Source organism: Xenopus tropicalis, chromosome 10 (assembly GCF_000004195.4).
Source record: "Xenopus tropicalis strain Nigerian chromosome 10, UCB_Xtro_10.0, whole genome shotgun sequence".
Lineage (NCBI taxonomy): Eukaryota > Metazoa > Chordata > Amphibia > Anura > Pipidae > Xenopus > Xenopus tropicalis.
Window position 1 is genome coordinate 12,569,758 of NC_030686.2, and position 25,385 is coordinate 12,595,142.

The following is a 25,385-nucleotide window of genomic DNA, read 5'->3' on the forward strand; positions in this document are numbered from 1 at the left end:
AGGGGTAATTATATCTTAGTTGGGATCAAGTACAGGTACTGTTTTATTATTACAGAGAAAAGGGAATCATTTAACCATTAAATAAACCCAATTGGGCTGTTCTGCCCCAATAAGGGGTAATTATATCTTAGTTGGGATCAAATACAAGGTTCTGTTTTATTTTTATAGATAAAAAGGAAATACATTTTAAAAATCTGATTAAAATGGAGTCTATGGTAGACGGCCTTTCCATAATTCTGAGCTTTCTGGATAACAGGTTTCCGGATAATGGATCCCATACCTGTAACTGTAATTACAGAACACCCTGTACTTGTAGCTTAGGCACAACAGATGGAGGGGTGGCTTTAGTAAAACAGAAAGGTTGAGGATCCAGTTCCTCTATCTGGGTTATCTACCCTGTAATATACAATGAAAGATTCTAATATATATATATATATATATAATATTGGAGGATGAATGGTATATTGATATGCAGCTGTGGTTGGTTTTACTATAGGATACAATGGCAAAGAGGAACACAGTCATCGGGACACCGTTTTGGATGGCTCCAGAAGTGATCCAGGAAATCGGATACAATTGTGTTGCTGACATATGGTCCCTTGGTATCACTGCAATTGAAATGGCAGAAGGAAAGCCGCCATACGCTGAAATTCATCCAATGAGGGTAAGCCATAGAAACACTGACTTCTATGCCTTGTATGTTTGTATACACTGCATATTTGCTTTTGCATCATCTTTAGTGGGGGTGTTGAGAACCTCCTAGGTGTCAGTTGACAAGATGGCAGGAATATTTACAGTTAGATTTAGACCAAGAAGAATGGGAGCTAGCAGTCAAATCGCTGAGAAAGTCCACACACTGTGTGTCCCATCATGAGAATCTCTTAAAAATGATATGGAGATGGTACCTCACTCCAGTAAAAATCGCCAAATTCGATACCAAAGTTACTCCACTTTGTTGGAGAGACTGTAAACAAGCAGGTTCTTTGGAACATATCTTTTGGGAATGTCCTAAAATCCAAGGATTGTGGAAGGAAATAGAGGTTTTTCTTAGGAAATTACCTGTGAATTTGATGTGTATTCCTCCCAGTATGGCCCTTCTCCACATAAAGACCATGGACTTGCCTCCCAAGGAGAGACTGATTTTTAATCACATTTTTGTGGTTACCAGGTGTAAGATAGCAGAAAATTGGAAATCTAAAATAATTCCCAAAATTGAAGATATTCTTAAAACTGTAGAGTTTAATCTCAATGCAGAAAAAACCTGGGCAATCAGATCAGGAAATTTACAGTCCTTTCTGGTGAGATCAAGTTTATGGCATTCAATATACCCAGATACTAAATTGAATGATCTTAATTAGAGGTTATAAATCCCATAAATCTAATAAATCCAATACAACCTATAAACCCTCTCACAGAGATGGAGACTTTTCCAGTTGTGTACTCTGCATAACACAATAATTTATGAGGAGAGCGTACTGTTCTTAACTCTTAGCAATTGAATACAACTTCATTAGTTGTAGTATTAGGTGTAGTTGTAGTTATAGTTTTTACTATATGTATACTTCCTTATTGGGATATATCAATTTATTATAGTAAAATATTGCTCTATATTTTTGGTGAAGCAAAATTTCTTAATGATACAGCTTGACTGTGTTCAATCAATCCTTAGATGGATGCGACCCCTAGGATCTCAGTAGTGTCAGTTTATACGCGTTTTGCACGTTTTCAACGCGTGATTAGTATACGGGTATAAATATACGTGTACATAACAAATTTCTTAACCAACAATATTAAATTATATTATATCATATTTTATCATATGTTGACCAATACTGAATGTATAAGTTTTCAACGGCTGTTATTATTTGTACTGCAGATTATTTTTCTGCATAATGTAAATATTAATGTTTGAAAATATTTTAATGCCTTTATTTGGCTATAATGTTTAAAAAATCCCAATAAAAATGATTGAAACTAGTTGGGGTGTTGCTGGAGACTGGAGTATGGGAAAGAAGGAGAGGAGGGGGTTCGAAATGGTGGTGAGATTGACGATAAGAATTGGGTATCACTGGAGACAGAGACTTGGATGAGAAAGGATTTGAAAGCTTCCAAACCAGCCTCCACCAACTTCCCTGGTTAAACTACTCACAAATTCTCATCCAAAAAGTGGCACAAGAATTTTGCAAAAGGTTTTGAGTGGTGTCATTAACTGTTTTAGGCCCTCTCTGTTCTAGTGATAGTGTCCTGCCTGCGTCATAATGGTTTATAAGTATAGGGTAATAGGTTTGGACAGGGATTCAAAATAGGCCCAAACAGCCCCAATAAATAGCGACTGTCTATGGCATCTTATAGCAGCCCCTCTGGCATTTGCCGGAACCCACAGATTGCCAGTCCAGGCCTGATTTTCAGTACACAGAGACCCAAACAGCCCCCCATAGGCCCAATAAATAGTGACTGCCTATGGCATCATACAGCAGCCCCTCTGGCATTTGCCAGAATCCACAGATTGTCAGTCCAGGCCTGATTTTCAGTACACAGAGACCCAAACAGCCCCTCCATAGGCCCAATAAATAGTGACTGCCTATGGCATCTTACAGCAGCCCCTCTGGCATTTGCCTGAACCCACAGATTGTCAGTCCAGCCTGGGGTTGGATACGGAGGGAAGTATTAAACGGGGTTCTTTGCTTGCTTCATCCTAAAGAAATAGCACTTGGCAGTGACCTACAGGGCCGCCGCTCCCTATAAGCAGAGTACGCAGTCTGCATAGGGCACCAACTCCCCTGGGGGCACCATCCCAGCTGCTCCAAAAAAAAAAAATATTTTTTATATATTATAACATACCCCCCAACACTGTCCCACCGGTTTTTATAGCACATCCCGCTGTCCCAGATAGTTCAATCAATCTATGGGGGCTATTGGGGGCATTGTCTATGGGGGCTATTGAGGGCACTGTGTGTGGGGCCCCTATAGTAGGTTTTTTTTATTATTTTATTTTTACTTCCGTAATATTTGGGGGAGGGGGCACAAAAGTAAATTTCTTCTTAGGGAACCCATTTGGCTAGCAGCGGCCCTGATGCCCTAATAAACTGGGTCTAAAATAAGGGGAAAGTTTTTGAAGGTTGCTCTGCCTCTGTTCTTCTCCCACATTTCCTTTAGTTTCCACTAGAGGGAGACATTAACTCACTGTTTAATGCTAGATTGGAGAATAACATTTTGCTTCTTCCGATGCTCATTTTGTTCCCTTTTACTAACCTACCCAAAGGCTAACACTGACATTTTACATTATCTGATAATGTTGAAATGCATCATTTTCGGGCTGTGTTTTCCCACAATAAACCTTTATTGATTGAGCTATTTAGTACTATATAATTACTGATGTATACTGATTTGATTTTAATAATCATTGACGCTTTTTCAGAAGATGGCAGTTTGGGTTATTGCCTTCAGTTGGTCTGTAAACTTGGGTGGTTGAAACATCAAAACAGAGGTGTATTGAGAGACAATAATTTGGGTCCTGGCAAAGACTTAGATTAGATTACTTTAAAGAGGTTGTTTGCCTTTATATGAGCTTTTAGCATGTTGTAGAGAGCGCTATTCTGAAACTATTTGCAATTGGTCTTCAGCTTTTATTGTTTGCGGTTTTTGAACGATTTTGCTTTTTATTCAGCAACTCTCCACTTTGGAATTTTAGCAACTATATGGTTGCTAGGGTCGAGATTACCCTAGCAACCAGGCAGTGGTTTAAAAAACCGGAATATGAAAGATAGGTAATTAAAGACTTAAAAAAGTAACAATAATAATAAAATTGTAGCCTCACAGAGCAATAGTTTTTGGCACACCCCAATCCTACCTTCCCCTGTTATACAGCTCTACCAGGGCTCAGTGCATAGCAAATAACTAGTAGCTATTTATTCCTATTCTTTATTAATAAGCTTCCATTTGGCAGTCAGTGTCATGTTTGGGGCAGTATAGTGGTCTCCCTCCCTCAATGTGATTTAATCTGAGATATCTGATGCCAATTAACCAGGTTTCTGGGCGCACATCCAAGAAAGAAGGGGGCTGTGTGACTTGCCGATAGGACGCAGTATAATTAGCTGCTCTGCAATCAATAAACAGCTTGGTTTTTCTTTTGCTGTTTTTTTTATTGGAAACCAAAGGCTGATACAGAGCGGCGGCAGAAAGGGCTCCGGCTGCATCACCGCACTTTGCAATATATATTTCATGAGCATTCCTGGTATAGGAGATGAGTAGGCACGAGATGTGAATTGTAAATTTATATATATATATGCTCCGGGCAGTGCTGATAGCCATGTACTTAATGCCAGCCATAGGCAGGGCTCAGCTGCACCTTGTATTTGCTGGTGCCCCCCCTAATTTGCCTGTCTGAGTAATGCACGTGTTAGGGGGTGTTCCCTTAGTAAGATGTAGAGAGTAATATTCTGAGACAATTTGCAGTTGGTCTTCGTTTTTTTTTATTACTATTTCACTTTTTCTTCAGCAACTCTCCAGTTTGGAATTTCCACAGTTATCTGGTTGCTAGGGTACAAATTACCTTAGCAACCAGGGAGCAGTTTGAATGAGAGACTCGTATATACATAGGAGAGGAAGTAATAAAAAGTGGCAATAACAGTAAAATTGTAGCCTCACAGTGCCAAGAGGTTTTTTTGACCCCCATTTGAAAGCTTGAATGAGGTGTTGCCTACTGCCTGCTGGAGTGCCATACGTACCATATGTGCCCATCTCTGGGGGGCATACAGATTATATGGGAGGATCCCAGTTTAGGACACTATTTAGCTCTGACCATGCAGGATGTACAAGAATCACATTAAATCACATTGAAGCCCAGTTCTGGTGCCGCTGCTCTGGCTGCCGGCCTGTTTTCCTTGTAGAGTCCTGCGCAGAACCAATTTTTCAGACCTGTACCCACTGCCCCCGAAACCCGTATTTTTACGTGTTTTGACCAACTAACCCGACCCAACCCGCAACTGCCTTATCTGCAATCCTTGACCCACTGATCACCATTAAACAGCAAGCGCTGTTGCTGCAAACCAGAAGTGACATTATCAGAAGTAGAAAAAAACATTTACGGGAGTAAAATATAGATAATATGGGTAATATAAGATAAGAAATATGGATAAGACCCGCAACCCAGGGCTGTTTTTGGCCCCTGAGGCAGCTTCTCCAATGCCGCACCCGCTTGGCCCCCCGCACTTACCTTAACTGAGCCGGAGGGGGTCCAGGGGGGCCACATCACTAGTGTAGAGAGTGCAGTTGCACTAGCACTAGCAGAACCCAAAAAAATGGAAATTTAAAGTTAAAGTTACCAGGAGCGGCTTTTTGCCACCCCTGGTAACTTTGGGAGCGCTGCTACCTGAGGTGAGTTTCTCAACCCGCCTCATGGTAGCAGCACCCCTGCCGCAACCCAACTCACAGACCCGTGACCCACAGACCCGTGACCCACCAACCCACAGACCCCTGACCCACAGACCCGTGACCCACCAGCCCACAGCCCCGTGACCCACCAACCCACAGACCCGTGACCCACCAACCCACATCTATACCTGCATCTGAAAATCCTGCTTTTCTTACAGGTTACCCTCAGGTACCCGACCCGCTGCAGGACTGTACTTCTGTCTAAGTTTTTGTCGTTTGCCTCACTTTCACAGGAATTCCCGTGGTGGGGGGTGGGAAATACCCTTCCCATGTGGCCTTTGCTCCCCCCTACCCAATGATAAGACCCCCCCTAGTGAGCCTAGCTCCACATTTTGAGAGGCATAGCCAGTCTCATTAGGCATCTTAATGCAGTGGATACCCAAAGAGTTTGGGTAAATTAAAATTTAATCGCATATTGTATTATTGATTTATAAGTACAAGTGCACTTCTTATTTAACCCTTCGTTCCAGCACAGCTTCCTCCTGTGATATCAAACCCACTGTTCCTTGTGCTGAATATTTAATGACTATTCCATGCTGTATCTGATGCGCATTCTGTAACATACTGCAAGCACCTATGCACTCAACTGGATAAAACACCGCCCCCAGTATCCTAGGCTCATTAGCTAAATTTATACTACTATTGTAATAAAGCGCCATGCAGAATTCTTACATTATATTGCATTAATTACTAATCTCTCGTACAGGTAATGGCTAGTGTTGGGTAGCTTAATATAGCTAAATATATCTAATGCACAAAAGGCATGAATAGTCTTATAAAGGCCACTCTGTCTATATAAATGGTGCTTAGTGGCATCACTTGTTCATCATATGATCCCTTTTAATACATGAGTGATACTCAGAGTTCCCTGTATAACTCAGCCTTCAGCCTTGTGCCTTTATATGGTCACAGAACCCCTCAGTGACTGCTAATATCCTTATCATTTACAGTAGGGGGTACATTATCCCTTATAATACATGAGTGATACTCAGAGTTCCCTGTATAACTCAGCCTTCAGCCTTGTGCCTTTATATGGTCACAGAACCCCTCAGTGACTGCTAATATCCTTATCATTTACAGTAGGGGGTACATTATCCCTTATAATACATGAGTGATACTCAGAGTTCCCTGTATAACTCAGCCTGCAGCCTTGTGCCTTTATATGGTCACAGAACCCCTCAGTGCCTTATAATATCCTTATCATTTACAGTAGGGGGTACATTATCCCTTATAATACATGAGTTATACTCAGAGTTCCCTGTATAACTCAGCCTGCAGCCTTGTGCCTTTATATGGGCACAGAACCCTCAGTGACTTCCAATATCCTTATCATTTACAGTAGGGGGTATTTTCAAACAGGTGACCAGTAAATGCTACCTGCTGATTGGTTGCTATGGATTACCACACCTGTGCAAATTAGTGCCTTTATTACATTCCCCAGTAGTATGCTATACTGTATGTGCTGGGGGGGGGGGTGCTATACTGTACAGTGGTTCTGCTGATCCTGTAACACAACCTATTTCCCCTCTGGAAAAACCACAGAGGTCACTTCGTGGGGGGGAAATGAAAAGGGTGACCACAACATGTCAAGCAGGGAGCCATATGTATGGGATCTATTATACGAAAACCCATTATCCAGAAAGTTCCAAATTATGGGAAAGCCATGTCCTATAGACTCCATTTTAATCAAATAATTTCTTTTTCTCTGTAATAATAAAACAGTACCTGTACTTGATCCCAACTAAGATATAATTACCCCTTATTGGGGGCAGAACAGCCCTATTGGGTTTATTTAATGGTTAAATGATTCCCTTTTCTCTGTAATAATAAAACAGTACCTGTACTTGATCCTAACTAAGATATAATTACCCCTTATTGGGGGCAGAACAGCCCTATTGGGTTTATTTAATGGTTAAATGATTCCCTTTTCTCTGTAATAATAAAACAGTACCTGTACTTGATCCCAACTAATATATAATTAATCTTTATTGGAGGCAAAACAATCCTATTGGGTTTTTTGTAAACTTGAGATTTGGGGATCCAAATTATGAAAACACCCCTTATCCAGAATACCCTTGGTCCCGAGCATTCTGGATAATGGGTCCTATACCCGTATGTGAATGTGAGCCCAGACTGCAGATAATGCTTGCTGGTTTGTACCCCAGAATGGAGCCTGCAGCTGAGCGAGCCCCCCAGCCGCTAGCTGCCCATTACTGATCTACTCCTTATATTATTATCTTATAGCTATCTGCTCAACTTGGTATATTTTTTGTGTTTTACAGGCGATATTTATGATACCTTCCAACCCACCCCCTACATTTAGAAAACCTGAACTTTGGTCAAAGGATTTTGTGGACTTTATTAACCTGTGTCTTGTGAAGAACCCTGAACTGAGGTCCAGTGCCACCGAGCTTCTGCAGGTAATGGGGCCAAATGCAAATATTAATGTGTCTGTCTGTCTGTCTGTCTATCTATCTATCTATCTATCTATCATCTATCCATCTATTAATCATCTATCTCTATCTATCTATCTATCTATCTATCTATCTATCATCTATCCATCTATTAATCATCTATCTCTATCTATCTATCTATCTATCTATCTATCTATCTATCTATCTATCTATCAAACAATCAATTATCTATCCATCTATTTATCATATATCTTTATCTATCTTTATCTATCTATCTATCTATCTATCTATCAATCAATCATCTATCCATCTATTAATCATCTATCTCTATCTATCTATCAATCAATCATCTATCCATCTATTTATCATCTATCTTTATCTATCTATCTATCTATCTTTATCTATCTATCTATCTATCTATCTATTTATCATCTATCTTTATCTATCTATCTATCTATCTATCATCTATCTATCTATTTATCATCTATCTTTATCTATCTATCTATTTATCTATCAATCAATCAATCAATCAATCATCTATCCATCTATTTATCATCTATCTTTATCTATCTATCATCTATCTATCTATCTATCTATCTATCTATCATCTCTCTCTTTGTCTATCTGTCTATCTATCTATATACTGTATCTGTCTATTAATCTATCTATCTGTCTATCAATCAATCATCTATCCATCTATTTATCATCTCTCTTTATCTATCATCTATCTATCTATCATCTATCTATCTATCTATCTATCTATCTATCTATCTATCTATCATCTCTCTCTTTGTCTATCTGTCCATCTATCTATCTATCTATATCTATCTATCTATCTATCTATCTATCTATCTATCTATCTATCTATCTATCTATCTATCATCTATCTATCATCATCTCTCTCTTTGTCTATCTGTCCATCTATCTATATATCTGTCTATTTATTATCAGTCTATCTATCTATCTATCTATCTATCTATCTATCTATCTATCTATCTATCATCTATCTATCATCATCTCTCTCTTTGTCTATCTGTCCATCTATCTATATATCTGTCTATTTATTATCAGTCTATCTATCTATCTATCTATCTATCTATCTATCTATCTATCTATCATCTATCATCTATCTATCATCATCTCTCTCTTTGTCTATCTGTCCATCTATCTATATATCTGTCTATTTATTATCAGTCTATCTACCTATCATCCATCTATCTATCTATTATCTATCTATCTATCTATCTATCTATCTATCTCTCTCTCTCTCTCTCTTTCTATTCATCTGTTTTCTCTCAAGGCAACTTCCACGATTTCACTGAAATCGCGCTGCCGCGTATGCGAGCGACTAATCTCCCCGTGTGCCAGAGCCCTAACAGGGCTCACACTTTGGCTGGGGGAAACAATTCTATTTTTGCAAGCAAATGCAACTCACTAAGAAGGATTACCTGATACAAACAGCCATATTGGGGTACACGTTTGTGCATTATGAGTATGGGCTCCAACTGTATTAGACTGCACCTTAGTCAATTTAAGGAATCAATTTTTCTATGACAGGTGCCATTTAAACATAGCATGATCATTTATTATGACCCTGGATGATGGTGCACAAAAGTTCCATTAAAAAAGCACACGTGTCCATGGTGTGGCTACAAATATTCCCTGGCAGGTCAAGTACCCAGAGGCCCAAACAGCCCCCCCCCCAGCCCAATAAATAGTGACTGTCTATGGCATCTTACAGCCCCCCTGGCATTCCCAGTACCCAGAGGCACAAACAGCCCCCCCAGCCCAATAAATAGTGACTGTCTATGGCATCTTACAGCCCCCCTGGCATTCCCAGTACCCAGAGGCACAAACAGCCCCCCAGCCCAATAAATAGTGACTGTCTGTGGCACCTTACAGCCCCTCTGGCATTCCCAGTACCCAGAGGCACAAACAGCCCCCCAGCCCAATAAATAGTGACTGTCTGTGGCACCTTACAGCCCCCCTGGCATTCCCAGTACCCAGAGGCACAAACAGCCCCCCAGCCCAATAAATAGTGACTGTCTGTGGCACCTTACAGCCCCCCTGGCATTCCCAGTACCCAGAGGCACAAACAGCCCCCCCAGCCCAATAAATAGTGACTGCCTATGGCATCTTACAGCCCCCCTGGCATTCCCAGTACCCAGAGGCACAAACAGCCCCCCCAGCCCAATAAATAGTGACTGTCTGTGGCACCTTACAGCAGCCCCTCTGGTATTTCAAGTACCCAGAGGCCCAAACAGCCCCCCACCAGCCCAAAACACAGTTATTGTCTATGGCATCTTACAGCAGCCGCTCTGGCATTTGCCAGAACCCACAGATTGCCAGTCCGGACCTGCCTGGCAGCACTCTGCACCAATCTACAGATTGGCATGGGGTTTGGGGGTGCCTATGTGCCTCCCCCCTTGCTTCTTATGAATAACACAATGCATTCGGGGGGATGCTGGACTCTGTGCTGTATTTTGAAGTGCAGAGATCTATGGATATTCTCAGGGTGGACTGCACCCACTTTTTCACACTTTGCATCCTGCACTTAGTAAATAAACCCCAATATGTGAATAGGGATTTTAGATTGCAAGCTCCACCGGGGCAGGGACTGATCTAAATGCTGGAAAGTGCCGGGCAAATATCTTGACGCTATATAAATAAAGGATAATGAGAAATATGCATACTTTATGTATAGATACAAGGGCTCCATTCTGAACTGATATCAGTGGCTCCAAGCAAGGGAAAATGGCATTTGTCCTGTCTAAAATCACAGATAAAAAAAAATGTGCCTGAGGAAAACTAGGACACGGTGAGATGGGAATTCCGAGCACTGTAAATATTACGCTGAATAATTCATTGGCCTAAGAGGTGGCCGCTGCCAAATACAACACAGGCCGAGTGTAAAATAATTAAAAGTAAGTGGGATATGATGTTAGAGTTAACGCCATAAATCAAAGGCGGGTTACTCTGATTCTCTATGTGCGCAAATGTTGTATTTATAATAGAGAGAGATGGCCTGGTCAGCGTGTAGAGGTGGTGGGGCAAATGAAAGGGTAACCACTTTTTTTTTTGTGTATTGAAGAATTGCAGCTTTATTTTGTGTATTTATGGCATGCCAACATATTTACACAAGACTTTAAGAGGTTGTCCATTATTCACATCAGTGCTCAATTTGCTCAAGAGCCAGTGACCCCCACCGGCATGTTTGGGAGCGTGGGAGGAAGCCGGAAACTCAGTAATGGGGTTGGGGGGGATATTTAAACACTTTATAGATTGCATCTAGCTCGGGAATTGAACTCAAGATCCCAGGGCTGCAAAAATGTCTATTGTATTTATTTATTTTTTTTTAAATTCTTTATTTTTCTTTTAACATGAAATGGGAGGGGATACAAAAGGCAATTGTATTTATTTATATAGTGCCAACATATTCCACAGGGCTGTACAGAGATTATAGATCATTATAGTCCCTGCCCCAGTGGAGTTTACAGTCTAAGGTCCCTTTCCCATTTACATACAGTAGGGCCAATTTTATTAGGAGCTGATTAACCCACCAACCTTACATATTTAAAGGGGGCAATACACTAAGGGGCACATTTACTAATCCACGAATGTCCAAAAAGCGCCCGAATGCATTTTTTTCGTAATGATCGGTATTTTGCGACTTTTTTGCGAATTGTCGAGAATTTTTTGAGCTCAATACGAAAAAGTCGCGAAAGTCGTAATGGCTATGAAAAAGTCACGACAATTCACAAAAGTCATAATGGCTATGAAAAAGTCGCGACAATTCACGAAAGTCATAATGGCTATGAAAAAGTCGCGACAATTCAGGAAAGTCATAATGGCTATGAAAAAGTCACGACAATTCACAAAAGTCATAATGGCTATGAAAAAGTCGCGACAATTCAGGAAAGTCATAATGGCTATGAAAAAGTCACGACAATTCACAAAAGTCATAATGGCTATGAAAAAGTCGCGACAATTCACGAAAGTCATAATGGCTATGAAAAAGTCACGACAATTCACGAAAGTCATAATGGCTATGAAAAAGTCACGACAATTCAGGAAAGTCATAATGGCTATGAAAAAGTCGTGACAATTCGCGCAAGTTGTAATGGCTACGAAAAAGTCGCGACGGTGACGAAAAAATCGCAAAAAATACGAAAAAGTCACAATGTTCGTTTACAATCTGATTTTTTCCCATTCGGATTCGTGGATTAGTAAATCAGCCCCTAAGTGGTGTAAATATTTGCTCCCAGGGTCGGACTGGCCGACCCAGACGTGATCTTCCCTCCCCCAATGGTGGCGGAGTATAAGGTATGTATGCTGTGTGTGCGTGTTGGGGGGGGCGTCAGTCAGTGACAGTGTGGGGACCCCAGGGCCCCGCACACCCCAGTCCCCAGCTTTCTCCAGATCTACCAACCCAATGCAACCAAACAGATATTTACTTTAAAAACAGCAGACAGTAAATGCCACCTGCCAACTGGTTGCTTTGTATTACTAGAGCTAGACAACTATTGTCTCTGTTATTGCATTACACCCATATAATTATTAATGTCACTCCATATAACGCCTGTGTACGCCATTGCTTTCATTTGTTTCCTTTTGTCGTAGCACCCATTCATCAAAACAGCCAAAGGGGAGTCCATTTTACGTCACTTAATAAACGAAGCCCAGGATGCAAAGCTGAAGAGGACTGAACTGAAACAGAGAGAAGTGGAGCCTGAAGAGGAGGAGAATGCGGTTAGTTATTCCTTTATTGCGAGCTTAAATGAAGCTCCGGCTAGGCTAAGGGCAATGACACGAGGGGGCCACCATTTGCCAACCCTGCATTTGTAAGTCAGGCAAGCTAAGCTGGAAGTCACTTGGATGGCAAAATGCTGCCGTAAAGCTACAGGAAACCCTTAGGGAATAAATATAGTCCCAAGAACATATGGTATTTCTCACAACACGCAACCATCCTTCGAGTTGGGCTTACAGGTGTATTTAGAAGGAAAAATGGGAATTCTTCACATAACTCACCCTGACTGGCCTTTAGGCTGAGTCCCCACTGTTCCAGTCCCTTCTCCTTCCTAGGGGCACAGGGCCCTCAATTTGGAACTGCTTTCCTTAAGGGAATATAGAACTTTCTTAGCCTTCCTTATGAATGGGATTGCCACCCATCCTGTATTTCACTGGCCTAGCCAGTAAAATACCAGTCAGGGACACGGCCGGGATTGCAAATGTGTATCACCACCTCCAGCCTGCTTCCGATCCGCTACAGTCCCACTTCCTATGTCCTCTCCCAGCTCCCTTTCTGACCCTCCTTGCTCCCCAATGATGTCAGGCCCCGGGGCGGGGCCTGACATCACAACCCTGCTCCAATGTCATAGACCCACCCCATCGTGGACTGACCCACCTGCCCTCCCACCATGTCCAGTAAGAATATTAATGAAAGGTGGCAACCCTACTTATGAAATGTCTATTAGGGCTTGGGTAGAGTATTTGGCAGTGTTAACCCTGTACTTGCATTGTTGTTAGTTTGTTTTTTATTAAAAAAATGTGGTTTGTTTTGATGATTTAGGATGAGGATGAAGCAGACGTGGGCACCATGGTCCAAGCAGGCAGCAAAGATCTGAACACAATGAAAGAGTTTAGTACAATGAATGAAGCAGCAGATTGCACCATGGTGGAAAAGGACAAACTGAACACCCAGATGGGCACCATGCTGATAAATGATGAAGATGAGGAGGAAACGGGTACAATGAAACGTAGGTGTATCCACTGAACAGGAAAATGACATACAAAAATAGAACTTATAGAAGAAGCTTCTCTCTGAAGTCTAAATATTAAATAGGAACATGAGTATGGAAAGATGTCCTCCTAGCTGAAGTGGTGTCCTTTTAGCCAAAGCATAATGTTCTGATGGGTTTTAGCAGTAAAAGGATGTTGTACTGTTGTATATTATCTAAATTTACTCCCAGTCCTTATATAAATGAAAGGGGAAAACATTTCTTCCAGTATCTACCTTCCAATGTGAAAGCTGGCCTGAAAAATCATGGCTACGTGCCGCACTTCTATTACAAACCATTGTTTTCAGAGTATATTGCCACAACCTTCCTAACAAACGTGTGCCATTAACTAAATGGATTGTGTGAGGAAGGTTTCCGATTCTGAATATCTGCCTCCCATGTAACATTTGTCTATCAAATGGTAATTACTTATCTACAATGGCGCTCCTTCTCTTTCTGACTGTGAAGACTTGAAAGAGGTGTCTACTGGGCACGGTCACTGCCTCTGCACCTATTGAAATCAGTCAGGCATGCCCAGTAGGCACCTCTGAGGTCATCATTGTCAGAGAGAGAGAAGGAGGGCTCAGAAAGCAAAAGGGGGTGGAGCATCTCACTAGACAAGGAAGTAACTAAAAGAGCTGCAGTTGAACTGGCTGTAATAGAGACAAATAAATCTGGATGCAGGGAGAAAGGTATGTTATTCTGGGGGCTGTATAGAGTATTTTAGAGATTAAAAAAAATATATATATTGTTCCTGACTTTAGAGCATGTAGATTCAGTCATTGCAAATCAGAGTGTTCTCCATTTTGCGTGGAGATGGTCTTTTTTATTCAGGGCAATCACATTAGCAGATGAAGATTATATTGGTCATTAATTGCTTACTTTTCTGTACCCAGCAAATGTATGCTAATACCTGCACATAGATATACTGTAAACCTATGTCTAGCGTAGATATTCCCCTATGGTAGCACAATGCATTAGAGAATTTGTAGGCCTCCCTCAGCTTTGGGAATACCTTCTCTATGCCGACAAATATGAAATGTCAAGGTGTGGGATCCGTCATCTAGTTCCGAATTACGGAAAAGGCGTCTCCCATAGACTCCATTATAAGCAAATAATTCTGATTTTTGAAAATGATTCCTTTTTCTCTGTAATAATAAAACAGTACCTGTACTTGATCCCAACTAAGATATAATTACCCCTTATTGGGGCAGAACAGCCCTATTGGGTTTATTTCATGGTTAAATGATTCCCTTTTCTCTGTAATAATAAAACAGTACCTGTACTTGATCCCAACTAAGATATAATTACCCCTTATTGGGGGCAGAACAGCCCTATTGGGTTTATTTCATGGTTAAATGATTCCCTTTTCTCTGTAATAATAAAACAGTACCTGTACTTGATCCCAACTAAGATATAATTACCCCTTATTGGGGCAGAACAGCCCTATTGGGTTTATTTAATGGTTAAATGATTCCCTTTTCTCTGTAATAATAAAACAGTACCTGTACTTGATCCCAACTAAGATAAAATTAATCCTTATGGGGGGCAAAACAATTGGGTTTAATTAATGTTTAAATGATTTTATGGAAAGATCCCTTATCCGGAAGTCCCCAGGTCCTGAGCATTCTAGATAAGAGCTCCCATACCTGTGCCTTATACATACTGTATGCTATGTGTCGGCAGTATATATGTGATGATTATCAGCAGACCCTTTCCCTGCCAGTTTAAGCTGGCTGCAGTTTCTCATGCTGTGCTGATTTTGCGAGCCCCCCAGAGATTGGTCCTTTAACAGCCATGTACATTTTTTTATTCTGTGGATGAGATTTCATGTGGGATGTGGAAGCAGGGGGCCATTCTTAGTAGCGCTTGGCTACACCGTAACCCTATCCCACTGTAATCCTCCTTCACTTGTTTATATCAAGTTCCCCACTCCAAGAATCCGAAAGAGAATCCTCCCAGAGGAGCCCAAGCATCTTGCTGCATCTCGCCGGGTAGGTGGGCACTTTGTCTCTCTCACTGCTCAGCCAAGGGCATGAAAGGGAAGACTCGCCCGAAGGTTTGCCATTCAGGAAGGTATAATGCAGATGTAGCACTGCAAAGAGCAAGGGAAAGCCCCATATAAAGCAACCCCTATATCATTCTTACACCAGCACCGATTTATTCAGAATAGTAAAATGGCTAGAGGGTTATGCAGTGGGTAATAACATTATATTTACTGGACAGGCCTGAAAGGGCTGGTTCACCTTTAAATTAACTTTAACTTTTAGTATGTTACAGAATGACCAATTCCTAGCAACTTTGCAATTGGTTTTCATCATTTATAGTTTTTTAATTACTTGCCTTTCTCTTCTGCCTCTTTCCAGCTTTCAAATGGGATTCAAAAAGGATTGCTCTGTGAGACTACAATTTCATTATTATTGTTACTTTTTTTTCTTTCTATGCAGGCCATCTACTATTCATATTCCAATCTGTGATTTAAACCACTGCCTAGCTACTAGGGTAAATAAGACCCTAGCAACCAGGTAGCTGCTAAAATACCAAATGGAGAGCTGCTGAAAAGAAAGCTAAATAACTGAAAATAAAAAATGAAGACCAATAGCAAATTGTCTCAGAATATCAATGTCTACATTATATTAAAAGTTAGTTCAAGGTGAACTACCCCTATAAAAGAACTAAGTTTGTGATAAAGCACACGCCCAATTGCTTCCATTTTGCTGAAGCCGGCGCAGTTGTGGTAGGTGCAGCGCAGTTGTATCAAGAGAATCATCCATTTGCGCCCCCCATAATGCCACAACAAAAACCCCATGGCGATTGCACTCAAATTGCGTTTGCCCACTGCACTTGCGGATGTGATTGAGCCCTGGAGTACTTTAAAGGAGACTGGTTCCAAAAATGCCTATAGCTCTGCCTTTGTCCACGTAAAAGGCTGAATCCAGTTCACAGAAGTAGTAGAGACAGGTACTCGCAGATGTTTAAACTGCAACTTATTATGACACATGTTTTGGGTGTAGCCCTCAAGTGGTCCTGCGAGTACCTGTCTCTACTACTTCTGTGTACTGAGCCCTTGTGTGTTGGCTTGTGTGTATAGCTATAACAGCACATTAGTCTGGGTGTGTTTGGGTGCTTCGGACTCAGCACCCACACATTTGCCTCTTTTGCCTTGGTCCAAAGTGAAGGGTGAGGTATGTGCCAATGGCTAAAAAAGTATATTTTTATGAAAATGGTTTATTTAGATGAAACAGGGTGTTACATTATTCTGCCATATATTTGTATAGAGACCTGTATTGTTGAGGTACAATGCGGAGTAAAGTCAGTGCTCTGAAACCCATCCTCCGTGTTGCTAGTGACAAAGAATAGAATGGCGGCTCTGGGAGAGGGAGAGAGTATCTATCTATTGGGTGATGAATTTTTTTGCAGTTTCAGTATATTTACTGCTAATATGCACTCTAATATTCACTATTATTCTCTTTCACCTTGCAGAATGCACTGAGTCGGTACAGCCAGCCAAACCCTCATTTCTGGAATATTTTGAGCAAAAGGAAAACCAGTTTGGCACCCCGGAAAAGACAACTCCGGCCCCATCTACGGACCCCTCGGAATGGAAAATACCACTCAATGGAGACTATAGCTTTGTAAGTGCACAGCCAAAAAGAACAAAGTCATTTGTGTGAGTTTAACCCTTCCAGTCCTGGTAAAGTGTTGGAGCAATAGAGGCAGCAGTACATATGGGGACTCTTGCCCTCTGCCTATTTAGCCCATAAACCAGTCGGTCGGAGAGCATACCCAATCAGCCCTGTTGCCCATGGCTGCCTTCAGACTTGGATGCTGACCTGCTATCTAGTTGCTAGGGCTGAATGCCAGTAGCAACCTGGCAGTGGTTAGATGGAAAGTAGTATTATTGTCAGACTGATTTTTGTTTGCTGGGGTCAGCGACCCACAACAGTCACTTGTGGCTTTGGGTCCTACGAGAGAAAAGCGCTTTACAAATGGTTGTTGTTGTTGTTGTTGTTGTCGTCACACAGTTTTCAGTTGCATGTTAGGCATGTCAGCGCTGGAACTATTCAGTGAATAGGAGGCTGAGGATGCTGGGAGTTGTATGTGGCAGAAGTGGGGTGCAGGAAACATGACTCGGATTTTAGTAGTATTCTGGGATTTGTAGTTCACTGGAAAGATGTGGGATGAGCATTCTGGCTCTGGGAGAGAAAGTCAAAGTGGCCTGATGTATCCAATATTCCTTCAGTGAAATCAATGTGGGCCCATTTAACACGTTTAGCTGAAACAGAATTATTCAGTACAGTTTGCACTTAGAAACGGAATGATCTGAGGAGAGGGGGGATCAATGGGAATCTCTTTAGCATCACGCTGTTCCCTTAAATGCATCAGGTAATCGGATTTTTATATGTCCTGCTGTTTGGTTCCATGGGAACATTGCTTACATTTTGGCATTGGAACAAGAGGCACAAGTGTGTGCCATCTTCCCTTCTATCAAACGGACTTCGGGTCTCTGCGCCGATACGGACCCTGCTCAAGCATGCACAGTAGGGGCTAGCAAGAAATCAGCTTAAACTGGGCATGCTCAAGCAGGGTCCGTATTGGCACCAAGTGAGGCCCGAAGTGCGTTTGATTGAACGGAAGATGGCCCCAGGTCTGCTGCTGCGCTGCTCTTTTAGGTTGGGGTTTTCTATAGGGACAGTTTTTTTAAAATTACAGACTATGCGATAAGTGCAGTGTCGGACTGGCCCACCAGGATACCAGCAAAACTCCCGGTGGGCCCAGGTGTCAGTGGGCCCTCCTGCTCCTCACCATTTGGCCTGCTTCATGGTCATTCTCTATTTCTGAAAGAGGATAAATAGATGGAAGAATAGATGTTAGCATGTAAATAAAAGAGACTAGGAGAATAAAGAGGTTGGGTGAGGAAAGATAGTTTGGAAATCAGGCCTAGGGTCTAAGGTTTTCTGGTGGGCCCCTGGTCCCCAGTCCGACACTGGATAAGAGAGAGGTGGGGGGGTTGAGGCAGGCCAGTTAAGGGGGCTTTTTGACCTAGGGGGGGTAGATGCCTGCCTATAAATACAGGCTGCTGAAGGCAGAAGTGGGGCATAGTAACATCATGGGTAGTGGATGGCAGAAAGATTTTGGCCCAAATCCACCACAACCCACAGAAAATGTGTGGATGTCGAGCCAGACATGTGGGTTTTGGGCTGACCCACACAACACTACTGTAGGGAACCATATCTTTATTTATCATATTGAAAACAGGTAGGGTTAAATAGTAATTGGATCAGTAACACCTATAGTTAGCTATGGTATACTTACTGGATATACTATGCCCACATTTCCTCTCTGTAAGTCCCGAATGCCAATTCAGTGTCGAGCTATTAATGCTTATAAATCCCCCTTTTCCCACATGCCTGTTTCATGTGACTCTGTGTCTCCCCCCCATTCTCTAGCTGAAAGACTGGAGTGTGACTGAGCTTCAGCTGAGACTGAATTCCCTGGATCCCATGATGGAACAAGAGATTGAAGAAATACATCACAAGTATCAAGCCAAGCGGCAGCCAATCCTGGAGGCCATAGAGTCCAAGAAACGCAGGCAACAGAACTTCTAAAAGTCTTAAAAGCACCTCTCATATATGGGCTACTGACCCACAGATACATGTACACGTAACGCACACGCTTACACGCATACACACACCTACACGCTTACACGCACACACAAACCTACACTCATACACACCTACACACACACCTACACGCACACACCTACACGCTTACACGCACACACAAACCTACACTCATACACACCTACACACACACCTACATGCACACGCTTACACGCACACACACACACACACACCTACATGCACACACAAACCTACACTCATACACACCTACACGCACACACACGCTTACACGCACACACAGCATCACATTACTCAGGTTATATTCCAGTTTGCCTTGACTTGCCATTACATGGATTAGTACTTGATTTTCTTAAAGAGGAAAAAAAAAATGACCGGTACATTTTCATAAAGAATTTTTTTTAAAAGTTTAAAAAAATATATATATATTTGTTGCTATAGAAAGCTAAGATTAAATCCATTCAATACGGTACCAGACCCAGTGGGCGAAAAGAGCTTTTAGCCTGATGTAAATAATTTTTTTATGTAATGATATTTTTGGAGCATTCACTGTTAAAATAATATGTATTTTATATCTTAAATAAATGATAGAAACTCATATTCATCACCGTACAATGGATAGGGTGTAATAGCTAGGATCTTACCATCTCTGTGTTCTGAAGCAATGGGGGGCTTTCATGTCTATACCAAATATTTTCCCTTTAAAAGGGCCTGTAATATTTTTACTACAGGTATTAGGATTCATTATCTGGAAGCCTGTAATCCAAAAAGCTCTGAATTACAGAAAGGCCATCTCCTATAGACTCCATTATAAGCAAATATTTCATATTTTTAAAAATTATTTATTTTTTCTCTGTAATAATAAAACAGTACCTCTACTTGATCCCAACTAAGATATAATTACCCCTTATTGGGGGCAGAACAGCCCTATTGGGTTTATTTCATGGTTAAATGATTCCCTTTTCTCTGTAATAATAAAACAGTACCTGTACTTGATCCCAACTAAGATATAATTACCCCTTATTGGGGCAGAACAGCCCTATTGGGTTTATTTCATGGTTAAATGATTCCCTTTTCTCTGTAATAATAAAACAGTACCTGTACTTGATCCCAACTAAGATATAATTACCCCTTATTGGGGCAGAACAGCCCTATTGGGTTTATTTCATGGTTAAATGATTCCCTTTTCTCTGTAATAATAAAACAGTACCTCTACTTGATCCCAACTAAGATATAATTACCCCTTATTGGGGGCAGAACATCCCTATTGGGTTTATTTAATGGTTAAATGATTCCCTTTTCTCTGTAATAATAAAACAGTACCTGTACTTGATCCCAACTAAGATATAATTACCCCTTATTGGGGGCAGAACAGTCCTATTGGGTTTATTTAATGGTTAAATGATTCCCTTTTCTCTGTAATAATAAAACAGTACCTGTACTTGATCCCAACTAAGATATAATTACCCCTTATTGGAGGCAGAACAGTCCTATTGGGTTAAATTAATTATCCGGAAAACCCCAGGCCCTGAGCATTGTGGATAACAGGTCCCATACCTGTATTAATAACATTTATTTATAAAGCATATCCCACAGAGCTGTACAATATCAAATGTACAAAGTTCTCTTTCACACACTTGGGCCAATTGACCTCTGATGACAGGGGGCAGGATCAGCCAGTTAATAGGACGGATCAGCACTGTTACCAAAGGGAAGGGCCCCTGCTTGGAGTTGACCTGCCACTAAGTTGACTTGTGCCGGAACCTACAATACGTGTGGGTAAATCCCTGGGTTCCATGGGTTTTGGGTCAAATTTCTCATCACTACGCTAAACATGCCAATAGTAAGAGAACTCTCAGTAAAACTATTGTGTGGCCTCCATGGGTCTGTGTACGGATGCCTTTGCTCCCAAGTCCCAGCCAGGGGGTCTCCAACCTTTCCTACCTGGGAGCCAGAATCAAGCATCATAAGGGTTCATGGGGTGCAAAATAAGGGCTGTGATTGGCTATTCGGTTGCCTCTATGCAGAATCTTAGCTTACAGGAGACTCTGATAGTGCATCTTGTTTTTATTCAGCCAAAACTTACCACCAACCCAGGAATTCAAAAATAAACACCTGCTTTGGAGGCACTGGGAGCCACATCCAACGGGCCGTGTTGCTTACGAGCCACTGGTTGGGGATCACTGCTCTAAACTCTTGTATCACTAAATCTTGAAACAATATCTCTTTAAAAAAAGGAGTACAATTCATGTCCTCCATGTGTCATAAAAGGCACAGTACTTGCCCAGATGCAGTAACTCATAGCAACCAATAAAAAGTTTTGCTTGGAAACTGGTTACCACTATACGTTGCCTGTTGATTGGTTGCTATAGACCAGGGATCCCCGACCTTTTATACCCGTGAGCCACATTTAAATGGAAAAAGGGTTGGGGAGTAACACAAGCATGAAAAAGGTAACTGGCGGTGCCAATAAGGGCCATATTTGGCTACTTAATAGCCCGTATGTGGACTGGCAGCCTACAGAATGCTCTGTTTGGCATTATACTTGGTTTTTATGAAACCAAAACTTGCCTCCTTACCAGAAGTTAAAAAATGAGCTCCTGCTTTGAGGCCACGGGGAGCAACCTGTTGCCCCTAAGCCACTGGTTGGGGATCACTGCTATAAACAATTAGACCTGTAGAAAACTTACAAAGCTTACTTGTTCCTTTAAAATATATATATAAAACCCCAGTAGTGTGAGCTGCAGTAGTGCGATGGGGCTGTTGTACCACTAGGCACATTAGCTGCCACTAAGTTTACATTTATCCTCCTATGAACTGTTGGCTTTGCAAACACCTAGAGAACAGGAGCACTTAAGGTCTCATAGGGGGTTTCCTTAGTAGCGGGCACTCAGCCCACATGGACCTTCTCCATTTATCACTTTGGTTTAAAAGCTTTTAGTGATCGGCCTTACTCCCTCTTGGGTATCTATTACCTTAATTGAAATATTGCTAAACCACACTTTGTACCCAACAGATAACACACTTTACTTAGGAATAATAAAATTATTCTAGCGATCTAACTTTAGAGCCCGGTGCTGGTTCCCAGACTATCGAGGCTGAGTGCCTCTGTGTGTTGAGGATTCGCTTGCTAACAAATCGAAGGAGGGTTGATGTACTCGGCACTTTAAAAGCCTCACCATGTCTTCATCTGTCTCTGAGATTCGCTGAATAATGAATTATTTGTGCATTCGTTACAATAATTCTTCTATATATTTGCAAATTAGCGGTTACTGGTTGGTTCTAGTTTGGAAGCCACAGTTCCCCTTTAATAAACTAGCCACTCAAGGCTATGTTTATTACTTGTTAAAGGAATACTGCCATGGGAAAACTTGTTTTTCTTTCAAAACCCATCAGTTAATAGAGCTTCTCCAGCAGAATCCTGCATTGCAATTCGTTCTTTAAAAGCACACACACAAAAGCTAGTCGTATTCTTCATTTCCCAGGGTGCCACAGCCATGTGACTTGTGCTCTGATAAACCTATTTGGAGGGTGCCGATCCCTCTAGCAGTGTGCACCGGACAAATTTTTTTTGGAGTGTTAGGGTGTGCGGATAAGGTCTCTGTGGTCCTGATAAACTTCAGTCACACTTTACTGCTGCGCTGCAAGTTGGAGTGATAACCCCCCCCCCCTCCCAGCAGCCAATCAGCAGAACAATGGGAAGGGAGCAAGATAGCAGCTCCCAGTAGGTATCAGAATAGCACTCAATAGTAAGAAATCCAAGTCCGACTTGGGACTCCCCCAGTTACATGGGAGTAGGAGAAACAATAGGTTAGCTGAAAGCAGTTCTAATGTGTAGCGCTGGCTGAAAGCTCAGACTCAGGCACAATGCACTGAGATGGCGCCTACACACCAATATTACAGCTACAAATACATTTGTTGGTTCAAGAATAAAAGTTTAAATGGCAGAGGGAATTATTTGCTATGTTAACAGCGTAATTTAGAAATAAAAAGTATACCATAAAAATCATGACAGAAAACACGGGTTTGTTCCTTATATCACCTTAAATCTGGCAAGCTTCTTATTTTTGGAAAAGTAACTTTTTGGATATTAAATTGGAATTTGAAAAGCAATGGCAAACAATGGCAGAAAAAGCTGGATAAGAAGCTGATTTCTGGCAACAATCATCCCATATTTATTACTTATCAAGCACCGAGATCCAGTGGAGCTTGTTATTTTTGGAAAAATTTCTAATCTAAATGGGAATTACAATTAGATTGTAGAAAATAAAAATGCAGAGCTTGCCCATATGTTATAAATTGTTAGTAATATAATCCAGCCACTAATTGGTTAGATTTATATTGGGCCACTTGCCCTTATCTGTTACACCGGCATTTTGTTCCAGAGAATAACGAGCATGGGGCTTTCATACACATTTATTTTAGGCAGACTAATGTGGAACACTGTTCATTTGACCTTGGGGGTATAGAAATGGAAAATGCTTGAGGGTAGGAAGCTTGGCAGCGGTTCCCAGGAAATACCTGGCAGGGGATAAGGTGATCAAATGAGCAGACAAATCATTACCAAGTGCCCGGCTGACACCCTTCAGAGAAAGGCATTAGCGGAAGCGACATTTGAGCAAACATAATGTGGGACTTTGGATGTCAGCACATAGGGCCGTACCGTGAGAGGATGAGAGGAGGCTTCCCCTCATGGCTTCACATTAAAGAAGAACTTATAAACTCCTTCTCATAACCTTCATTCTTATGCACCTCCCTACATCTCTTGTCTTGTGTCTCCATACGTTCCTGGCCAACTCCTCCTCTCCTCCTACAGCCACCACCTCGTCACAGCACCAACCTCCACTGCTGTTTCTGACCTTAAACTTTTCTTTCTTGCTGCCCCTTACATTTGGTATGCCATTCCTCTGGAGAGAATCTTCCCTTAGTCTCTTCAAAAATAAACTCAGAGACTACCTCCTGAAGCACTTGCCTAGCATGTGATCCATTTCTGGAATTTATTTGTGATGTAGGGCGATAGCCTAAAGAAAACCCTGTGTGTCTTCTGGACAGATATTATCGGCCCATGGATATCGGTCACTTCTGTAGTTATAAAGATTTTAATTTTGGTTGTGCCCCTTGTCCATCATATGACACTATCTATCTATCTATTTATCTATCATCTCTCTATCTATCTATCTATCTATCTATCTATCTATCTATCTATCTATCATCTATCTATCTATCTATCTATCTATCATCTATCTATCTATCATCTATCTATCTATCTATCTATCATCTATCTATCTATCTATCTATCTATCTATCTATATATCTATCATCTATCTATCTATCTATCTATCTATCTATCTATCTATCATCATCTATCTATCTATCTATCTATCTATCATCTATCTATCTATCTATCTATCTGTCTGTCTGTCTGTCTGTCTATCTATCTATCTATCTATCATCATCTATCTATCTATCTATCATCTATCTATCTATCTATCTATCATCTATCTGTCTGTCTGTCTGTCTGTCTGTCTGTCTATCTATCTATCTATCTATCTATCATCTATCTATCTATCTATCTATCTATCTATCTATCTATCATCTATCTATCTATCTATCTATCTATCTATCTATCATCTATCTATCTATCTATCTATCTATCATCTATCTATCTATCTATCTATCTATCATCTATCTATCATCTATCTATCTATCTATCTATCTATCATCTATCTATCTATCTATCTATCTATCTATCTATCTATCTATCTATCTATCATCTATCTGTCTGTCTGTCTGTCTGTCTATCTATCTATCTATCTATCTATCATCTATCTATCTGTCTGTCTGTCTATCTATCTATCTATCTATCTATCTATCTATCATCTATCTATCTGCCTGTCTGTCTATCTATCTATCTATCTGTCTGTCTGTCTGTCTATCTATCTATCATCTATCTATCTGTCTGTCTGTCTGTCTATCTATCTATCTATCTATCTGATATACCGCCGAGCTTTTCATAACAATACTATGATCTTTACAGATGATGAGGTGCCTCAATAAAGATCTGGCTGCTGACAGATCTCTCCTGCTAATGATAGCATACGCGGTCTTCATCATTCTAC

General features: G+C 41.1%; 1 protein-coding gene across 1 annotated transcript in view; it reads left to right on the forward strand.

Moving 5' to 3' along the window:
• The window catches only part of stk4 (serine/threonine kinase 4), a 34,774-nt gene extending 14,910 nt beyond the window's left edge, over window positions 1-19,864 (forward strand). Inside the window, 6 exon segments of the mRNA NM_203918.1 lie at window positions 497-664; window positions 7,716-7,853; window positions 12,468-12,596; window positions 13,417-13,603; window positions 17,108-17,259; window positions 19,075-19,864. Coding sequence (NP_989249.1) covers window positions 497-664; window positions 7,716-7,853; window positions 12,468-12,596; window positions 13,417-13,603; window positions 17,108-17,259; window positions 19,075-19,233 — 933 coding nt within the window. The 3' untranslated portion in view covers window positions 19,234-19,864.
• Window positions 19,865-25,385: the final 5,521 nt, after the last annotated feature.